Source organism: Sceloporus undulatus, chromosome 1, assembly GCF_019175285.1.
Source record: "Sceloporus undulatus isolate JIND9_A2432 ecotype Alabama chromosome 1, SceUnd_v1.1, whole genome shotgun sequence".
Taxonomy (NCBI): domain Eukaryota; kingdom Metazoa; phylum Chordata; class Lepidosauria; order Squamata; family Phrynosomatidae; genus Sceloporus; species Sceloporus undulatus.
In genome coordinates this window covers 197,476,631-197,486,882 of record NC_056522.1, presented here as the reverse complement: position 1 = coordinate 197,486,882, position 10,252 = coordinate 197,476,631, and the positions used below count along the sequence as shown (strand labels likewise).

The 10,252-nt window shown below is 38.4% G+C and overlaps 1 protein-coding gene across 1 annotated transcript in view; it reads right to left on the bottom strand.

Annotated features, from left to right (window-relative positions):
- The window catches only part of COL5A2 (collagen type V alpha 2 chain), a 179,064-nt gene that overhangs the window by 51,989 nt on the left and 116,823 nt on the right, over window positions 1-10,252 (bottom strand). The window contains exon 18 of the mRNA XM_042458322.1: window positions 2,582-2,635. Within this exon, the coding sequence (XP_042314256.1) occupies window positions 2,582-2,635 (54 nt within the window). The remainder of the gene's footprint in view (window positions 1-2,581; window positions 2,636-10,252) is intronic.

Genomic DNA, 10,252 nt, shown 5'->3' with positions numbered 1-10,252 from the left:
CACTCCAGTCAGAATATACCTGTATTGCACTATAACTATGTTTTTAACTTTGTCTTTAAAAAATAATGTAATTAAATTTTTCTCCACTTATAGTGAGCTGATCAGTTCAGAATACCAGTTTTATGGTATAGATAAAAGAATAAAAAGGTAAAGGTAAAGAGTAAAGGTTTCCCCTTTGAGAAAATTGCCATGTCCAACCGTAGGGGGCAATGTTCATCTCCGCTACAAAGCTGAGGGAGCCAGGGTTGTGAAAGAGGACTCCATGGTCATGTGGCCAGCATGACTGCACAGACTATTACCTCCTCCTTGAAGTGATACTTATTTATCTACTTGCATTTTTACATGCTTTCAGCCTCTTAGATTGGCAGAAGTTGCCAATTGGTGGGAGGCTAGTGATGCGAGCTCACTCCATCAGATGGCATTTGGGTCTCGAACTACCGATCTGGCAATCTTGTGATTGACAAAGTCATCATCTTAACTGCTGAGCCATCATGTCCCTTCAGATAAAATAATCCAATAGATAAAATAATATAGTCTATAATGTGATAGATAAAATAATATGGTTCATTAAATAATATTGTATTATTAATATGTGGTGTGCTTCTTAGTGTACTTTGGCATCTTTCTATTGATTTATAAAGCTGAGGAAATTAGTCCAGTTTTTTTTTTTAATTCCTTTCCTTTCCTGTTTGTTTAGCACTGGCCTTATTTTATTTCCCATGCATTAAAAGGAATGATTTTTAATCCCTTAAATTACTTCACTGGCTAATGTTGGGTTATTGTTTAGTAAAAACTGCCAACTGTAAATACAACATAAAACTTCTGTTGGACTGATTAGTCTGTACATAGTTTCTCTCCAAGGTCATGGTTACCAGATGTTTTAAGAACTTTGGGCCAGGGAAAAGTTCAATTTACCTCAGTTTGGAAATGTACTTTATGGATGACAACTCCCAGAATCCCCCAGCCCACATAGTCAGTAGCCAGAGATGTAAATCTTTTCACTTATCTGGAGGTCTGTAGGAGCATACTGGATATTCTTCAATGTGTTCTGCTAATCTAGTGTGCACTAGTCTATTATAAAGCCGTCTCTACTTTTCTATAGCTATATGATTCTTAATTATAGAAAACTTTAAGTACCTCATTAGTGATATAGCTATAAAGAAAAACAAGCTCCAACTGATTGTGTTTTGCAGCCAAGCAAAGCAAGGAACTAATAAAAGAAGAAACTTAATCCAAAATTGTTTAAATGATACAGTGTTGAAACAGTGACAGGTTTTCATTATTCCTGTCCTGTGAGCCAAATAACCTTTCTTCTACTGTGCTTTGCTTTGTTTTTTTAAATGTTGAATATAGGCAAAGAGCTAGCACCAATTGTTCATGACAACAAGTCTATACAACACCATATAAATGAGTAAAATTTTGGCTGTTTCATTTTTTTTGCTGTTCTTTATTCTTTATTCACAGATCCCGAGTACACTGCCAACTCCCATTAAAATGAACAGTGCTTCCAGCTGTTTTGGCTCCCTGAGGGATACTACAACTAGATCTAACCAGCTAAAAGGCATCTCCAGCCATAAAAATAATCTACAAGTATTGTAAAATGATGTACTCAGGGATCTTACTAATTCTGTGTCACTTATTTGCTTCATGTCATGTTAACCTTACAATTATGGTTATCTCAAAATTGGCTGTTTCCGTTTGAAACTGTGTCTTTAAATCCAATGTACTCGTATGACTTTTGAGATATTTATATAAGGAACACTTGGAAATGTTACTTGTGAAATCTGTAACTCCCAGAATTCCCTAACCATGAAGGCCCCCATCTACATCCAAATTAACTTTTGTAGTCAAATATTTTCCTCTCGGACCATTCACAGAATCATTTCAGTGGCGAATTAATAGCCATGTTCACATGTAACAAGTCAAATTTATTTTAAAATAGCCTCCCAATGTGCACTGCCCAATTGCTCCTTCTTCACTCTTCCCACCAGTCGGAGTAGCTAATCTAATAAAAACACTACATCAGAAGCAGGACACAAAACAAACTAGAAATCAGAAAGCAGGAAACAATATACCAAGAATACCACACTGGGCATAATGCTAAGCTTTTGCTTTCTGGTTAGTTTCCGGTTAGTTTGGCCCATGAATAGTCTTCCAGATGTTGTTGGACTTCAACTTCCATCAGTCCTAGTCAGTGCAGGCAAGGGTGGGGTATGAAAGAAATTGTAGATCAGCAACGTTGAAAGGCATGGGCTGGGCTTAGCCTATTCTGTTGGCAGACAGAGCCAAGCAGGTTGTGGTAGTAAAATTACTTAGAATTAGATGCATAATAATTTTTTTATTTTTTAATGATTTTACACTTTTGAAAAAAATGATGGTGTTTTAATATCAGTAGAACTTATTTAATTGTGTTTCAACTTGTTAATTAACAAGTTTCTAGCTTTATCCCATGACAAGAGAAAAGTGGGATATTAAATAAATAAATATACTTTCCCAATCTAAAATGTCATTGTTTAAGAAAGAAATGTTTAACAGTGGAGAAATGATTCCTAATAGCATCAATTTTTTAAAGTTACCTTACCTTCATGCCAGGGACACCTGGAAAACCTGCTGAACCAGGTATACCAAGAGGACCCTGCAACAATAAGACAGTGAGCAGGAGTGAGTAGATTTTCTTATGACAATATGAAGTCAATAAATTATAGATTGCATGTTAAGGAATTAACATAAAGAAGAACTATATTGGGAAATAATGAATAACTCATCCAATCCATACCTTGATCGTTCTTTGGAAAAGGCACAATCCTATTTTTACAATGTTTCCCCCTGATATTTAGCAATACGATGAGAATTTGCTCATTTATCAACACAAAGCTCCCAAATGCAAATATACACAGGACCCTGTGGCATTTGTAACAATTTCTCTATTCTGTTCCATGTCATCAAACATTCTGCACATGGAATGAGCAATCCCCGATATAGCTCCCTGAGCACTTCAAACACTAGAGGTTTGAAAAGACCAGACCAATGCTTTCCAGCTTTCAGTTTAGTGAATAGTCACTTATAATGGAGAAAATGAATTCTGAATGGAAGTGAAGTTAGCTTCCCTTAGTATAAGGTGACTGGTGTCTATTTGTATGCTACAGAAAACCCACAAGTCACAGTTTATTAGGATGAAATGAAAAGTTATGAAGAAGAAAGCAAGGTTTTATATTCATCCAATCTCTTATATTCTAAATTAATCAAAAGAAGTGTCTAAAAGCACTCTAACGTAGATGACGACTTATGTAGTGGTGAAACTAGCGTTATCTTTTATTATGTTCTTTCTTGTTCTGAGCTGTTTTTCCTTACGTGAACAAGATCATAGAAGGATGGTGCTATGAAGGCCTTTAACATCACAGTTGCAGTTAGATGTGGGAAGGCACATGACTGCTGTTCACAACAGGAAAGAATGCCAATAACAGCTTTCTTGCCACTTTCTGTGGGGTGTTAGTGTAAAAACCCTCCATATTACTAGGAATTTGAACAGGGGACTGGTCTTAAAGATGGATGAGGTGAGAAACAGGCTGGACATTGAGGTGAAGGAGAGCACTGTCTTGAGGTTGGTGACTTGTTATTTGTTGAATGTGCTGTCTGCAGTGAGACTATGTGGCAGGGGGAGACAGGGTTGTTTTTAACATACAACTCTATGGGGTTTTTTTTGGCAGCTAATTACAAAATTGAACTTCCATCACATAGTATTACTTTGGTGCTGTTAAATGTCTTCCACTCACCTTCTACATATGACAAATCTATCACAGGGTTTACTTGACAAAATTTATTAAAGAGAGCTTTGCCATTACCTTCTTCTCAGGCTGAGAGTATGACTTGCCCAAGATCACCCAGTGGGTTGCCTTGGTAGATTAGGAATTCAAACCCTGGTCTCCTAGTGTTCTAGTCCAATGATCAAACTGCTACAGCACATTAGCTTTCGGCATTAGAGAAGATATGTACAAATATTCAGCAAGAAAAGGTACCATGACACATCTCATCTTGTTACTAGACATTTTGTTAATTTTCAATGTGGGTTTTTTTTTAACATTTCAGGACTTTCTGCAAAAATGTCATTTGTGTACAAAACACATTTGGTGCAAATGTAACTTTTTCTACAGAAATGTGTTGCGTCAGTACGAAGCACAATGCTTTGAGCAAAAATATTGTCTTTTGCACAAAAGACATTTTTGCACAATGGAATGTTTTGTTGTTGTTTCAAAAAAAGGCTTAAGTGTGAAAACTCATTAAAAAGTGCATGAAGCCTCTCATGTGTGTCTCTGGTGGGGAGGAAACCTTTCACTTTTTCCAGTCTGTAGGGATAAAATATGTAAAAACAGTATGCTTTTCCTTCACTTTCCAGCATGTCACTCCCTCTAGATAAAAAGTCAGCCATGGCTTTACCTATGAGTGACAATACTAACAACTAGAACCATTAGAAATATTATTAAAATTGTAAGCACTTTTGGGCCCAAACAGACAGGCCAAAACAAAGCTGCTTCGGGTCACTTTGGAGGTATGATGTTTAAATGATACACACATCATAAGAGTCCAGAAGCTGCGCCAAAGCTGTGCTCCAGTCCATAGGACTGCCTCTTGGGACGCATGCATCATTTAAATAGCATACCTCCAAAGTGATCCAAAGTAGCTTTATTTTGGCCTGTCTATTCAGGACCCTATATAGATGACTTAAAAAAGAAGTTATAAGCTGATGTTTATCATAAAGCCAACCCTGAAACTGTTCATTATTTGTAAAGATGTGCACAGTTCCATAAAATATTGTAACAACATCAACAACAAAAAACCTCCATATCTCCATGTGTTACCTCAAATATAATACTTTACTATGGAATTTATTCTCACATTCTCTGATGAAATCAGTGACGCTCATGAACATGTGTACAAACCTTCAACTGCTAAAACTCAGTAAGAACATTGGGCAGAGTCTCGTGAAATAAATGCCCATATCGGATCAATAGTGGTATAAGGTCTAGTTTCTCTTGGAGAAAAGTAGACTACTGTCTTATCAAGGAGACAGGAATATTGCTTTTCCACACACTTCCACAGAACTGCCTGAGATATTCTGGCTTGCTATATACTGAAGACATCTATTGGATTATGTAATGCTTTTTCATCTCAAGAAATTGCTTGTCTAGACACTTTTTGGGCACACAGAAGTCATAAACATTCACTACCACTTTGGTGTTCACCTCTTCCCAACAACATTTTTCTTTGCTTTTTCCTGGCTTGGCACTCTCCTGAAGTACAAGATACACACACACTATAAAATAATTCCCTTGACACTCTCAGAAACAGCTGCAATCCGTTTCAGAAATTATTCGTGATGAGAGCATAACTTGGCATTTGATGTTGCAATGTTATTTAAAGGATCACAACCATTGAACATCATATATAAAGACACCAATTTGAGTTTTCTAGTGCTCATGCTTTTTTAAAAGGCAATGGAGTGAGAATACTATTAATTCATCTATTGCAGAGGCCTCTATATAATCACAAGCTGCAGCACAAATTGAAGAGATAAGCTCTAGGTTATACAGTGACCACACACCATGGCATCTGAAAATTAACTCAGTGGTGTACAGAACATGCCCTTGTCCAAAGAATTTATATAGATCTTTGGCTGGGGAATGCTGATTGATTGATTGATTGATTGATTGATTGATTTTAAAAGCATGATATAGGAGCCAATTTGGCAAGGTAATTTGACAGCTAGACTATGACTCTAGAGAGCAGGGCTCAAGTCCCCATTTGGCCATGGAAACCCATTGGGTGGCCTTGGCTAAGTCATACACTCTCAGCCTCAGTAATCCCATGATAGAGTCATGTTAGGGTTGTCATAAGTTGGAAATGACCCGAAGGCACACAAAAACAACAAAAACATGATAATGGCAGACAGATACAGATTTTAATGGAATTACCATTTAAAGACCCTTTTTTCCTAATTAGAACCTGGAATGGCAACATCTCTAGGAACAAGTGGTTTGTTGTTATCTATCTGATATTTGATTGGATAGTTGATGTTGATGTTTTTAATTGTTGCCTGCTTATTATAACCAGTTCTATTTCATATTATTAACTATTGTTTTATGTGTATTTTGTAGATTGTACGCCATTAGCAGGTTTCATTTTTATTGATTTGATCATTTGTATGTACGTACAGCGCTGTGTACATTTACAGCGCTATAAAAATCAACAACAACAACAATAATAATGTCACGAACATAGACAGTGGACTCTTTCACACAGGAGGCTTACCCATGAGTAAATTGCCATGAAATGGTCATAAATTGTGAAAGAAGCATGATTGGGATTCACACCCCTATGCGCTTCTCCCCTGAGTAAATCATCATGGAGCCATCATTTGGCAATAACAGAAGATTACTTGTTGTTTTACTCTTTTGGCCTCTGGAAACACCATCTGTCTGAGAGCCTGGATTTAAATAATGGTGGCAGCATTGAATATAGAAGGGAATTATCCATTAAGAATAGAAGTCACATAAATCCTCATTATGTTCTTTGGGGGCATTTGGGAAGTCCCTGATTTTGGGGTCACAGAGGCAGGGGTCAGGGTAAGGCCTCACTGCAGTGACTACTGTGGAAGGCTTCACCACTGGTAGGTTAAAGGTAGAAATCCCGTATTTGCCCTCAGTGGTGAGGTGTCCTCACAGTTGGTGGCACTGGCAGACTTGTCCAAGTTTAAACATCACAATTGGTGGGATAAGGCCTCAAAAACATTCACATATGAACTGATTACAGCAGTAAGATAAAGGGCAGAATCCTCATATAAAGGGTGGAAACCTCACATTTGGTGGCACTGGTGGGATATTCTACGACTCAGAGAAAAAACAATAAAGGGCTTTACAAGGATTCTCCTCATTGGAGTTTCTTTCCACTTTACACCATATCTGATAATGTTTTCAACACATTTTAGAAACAGATGGAGGAATACACATTTAATCTAGCATTACCATTTTAGAATAATTGTAAACAAGTTTCCCTCCCTCCCTCTACTAATGTCTTCTTGACTCTTGTTTCAGAGTGCTTTTTTCTCTTTAAAAACATTAAAAAACAGCTCTGAAACAAGCGTTAGTCAACCATGTATACATTATGAATGATTCATAGATTTACTCTAATCCATTCCAAACATAATCTGAAATAAACAGATCAATTTTCAGGACACCTGCTGTGCCCCTGAAAATTGATTTGAACTGAGGAGTGGATTCAGAACAGATCAGATGCTTAGAAGTAAATTATAATATCTGTCATGTGCTTCAGTTGCTCTTATGGTTGTCTCCACTGCCTTCCAACCTCTCTCTGCAAGATACACACAGAGAGTACAAGATGCCAAAGGAAGTAAGAACAATGAGGAAGTGCTCCATTTTTTATAATGATTCATCAACATTTGTAAATCTCATTTTCAGTGTGGAATCTGAGATTAGAAACATTTGAATATAAGGCTGCTGCCACACTGCTGAATGAATGCAGTTTGACACATGCTTTAACTCTCATTGTTCCATTCTATGGAATCTTGAGATCTGTAGCTTGTTGTGACACCAGAATTCTCTGATAGACATGGAGGGACACATTTCCCCATCTAGTTCCCTGCATAGGTAATCTACCAAGGTGAACAAAGCAGTCTCTGTCCCATAGCCTGGCCTGAAGCCAGACTGAAATGGAGGTAGATAATCTATTTTATTCAGGAATATCTGGAGTTGTAAGGCCAGCCCATGCTCTAATATCTCCCCCCACCAAAAAAGAGAGATACTGGAGACTGTCTGATAGTTCTCCACTATGGTGGGATCCATGGAGGAGCTTTTCAATAATGGCCTTACCATGACCTCTTTTACACAAAGGTCTGCCTTGCTGTAGTGAGCACTTTAAGTGTCTAGTCAAGTATGGTTTTGAATTTCTCTTTGATTCAAACATATTAGCACTGTATTAGAGCCATCACCTCTTTGTTCTGATATGCTGCTCACTAAAACATATATTGGAAGCAGCTACAGCACAGGAAACAGCTACAAAATGTTCCTTTCTGACATTAATTTGGCCAGAGTTGATGGGAGATAATTTTTGTTGCAGTTTATTTTTGAATAATTTCCCAAAGATCACAAATGTCTTTATATTTGGGATAAAAAGAACTTAGGCCCAAGACAGACGGATGGGAAGTAGAGTAATGGCACCAATTCTTGAGTTTGGGAGTGTGCACCAACCGCATGCTCCCAAACCCTAGTCCATATAAATGCCGCCATGATGGCGGCCTCCTATCCAAACGGGGCCATCATGATTATGCAAGCGCCATGCTTGCATCATTGACATGCCACAGTGCACTAATGGCACAATGATGGTGGCGCCCGTGCGCATCAAAAAGAACCCAGTTTGGCTGCTGCGAGCTCCCTCAGGAGCTAAAACGGACAGCTCCAGCCCGCCCTTTTGGGGTGGTCTATCAAGCCCCTTAGTTTCAAAAATTATATATGTGTGTGTGTGTGTGTGTATGAGAATGCAAAACTGGAAGATTCCCACAATCTGAGTGTGAACATGCAAACCCTTGCAACCACTAGGCATGTTGTTCCCATTTTTCTGAGCATCCCTAGATACTGTGGCAAGTATATGAGGCAATATCCAAGAATCACTGAATTATCTGATATTTTGCACAAAATGTGACAGAAAGGTATGGTGGAATGTTGCAGCAGAAATTTAGATAGATTGGTCTGGACCACAGTTGTGGCTCAATCTTAAACAGATTTGCTGGAGGTGGGATTCCTATCCTCCAGTGAGCAAATATTATCAAAACAACTCTTTTAGGTTTATAGTACATCTTTGCAGAGAAAGGTTCCCACTAACTAATTTCATTAGGTGGATTCAAGTAACCTTCCCCAGTATGTTCTAGGAATATGGAGGGGGTCCAGGGACAGGTAGGAAAATCCTAGTTTTATGAGTAAGATAACATTAGTTTCTTTGTTGTTGTTGTTGTTGCTACGTGCCTTCAAGTTGTTTCTGACTTATGACAGCCCTATCATGGGGTTTTCCTGGCAGGTTTCTTCAGAGGGGATTTGTCAATGCAATCCTCTGAGGCAGAGAGAGCATGACTTGGCCAAGGTCACCCAGTGGGTTTACATGGCCAAGGTGGTATATGAACCATGGTCTCCAGAGACATAGTCCAATGGTCAGACCACTACACCATGCTGGCTCTCTCAGTATAACATAAATTTACATGCAATTATTTTAATTTTTCTGTCAACAGACTACAATGGGGCCTCATTATCTGCAGGCTTGCCATCCACTCATTTAAGCATCCACAGAAGGCATCCCCCATCATCCCAATGGCAGCGCATGCACATAGTCACGCCACCATTAGAAATGAAAGGACTTCAGGATAACAGGGGCTTACCTGAAGTCCCACTGTCTCTAATGGTGGGGCAGCCATGTGCATGCACCACCATCGCGGACACCAGGTCTTGAGGTTCTGCAGTTTACAATATCCATGTGAAGGGGGTCCCAAACAGATTCCCTGCAGATACTGAGGTCCCACTGTAGGTTCTTTCTTATGATTCCATGAAGAAGGCCATCCAAATTTTCCATTAGACTAAGAAGGAACCCTACATATATCCCAACATACTCCCTGTGCCAGGGAGATTCTGTGCTGATTAATATCCTCCCTCACATGGAGGAGCTCTATGCATATGTACTGGCATGCAGGTCCTTTCTCAAATTTGTTAAATGTACAGCTGGCAGGAACAGAGATGGGAGCATAGTAAAATGGAACAGATGGTAATGACTGCAGCCCTCATATGAGCCCTGTTAGTCTGCCTGTTGCATTCAAGTCAATTTGTGAGAAAGCAACACCTGAGGTATTTGTCAGCTTACCTTTTATATGCATGTATGCTTTTTTCTTTTACAACATATAGCACATCCCTGAAAGTTTTAAAGCTGGATAATTCCTGTAAATTAGTTACCATCCTTCTATGATATGTTTTTCCTGTTAATCTTTGAAGACACCTAAACACTGAATCTTTATTAATTATGTCAGAAATTGGTGTTGTTGTTTTTATTTTATTTATTTTTTTTGCATAGTTGCTGATTTCCCCTATTTGTTTATCTCAAATTCTTTGATAAAAGCCTGACCCAGAATGCTGGAGCTGAAAAAAATATTTTTTAATAACACACAAGATCTGACGTGTCCACATACCTAATCATTCATCCA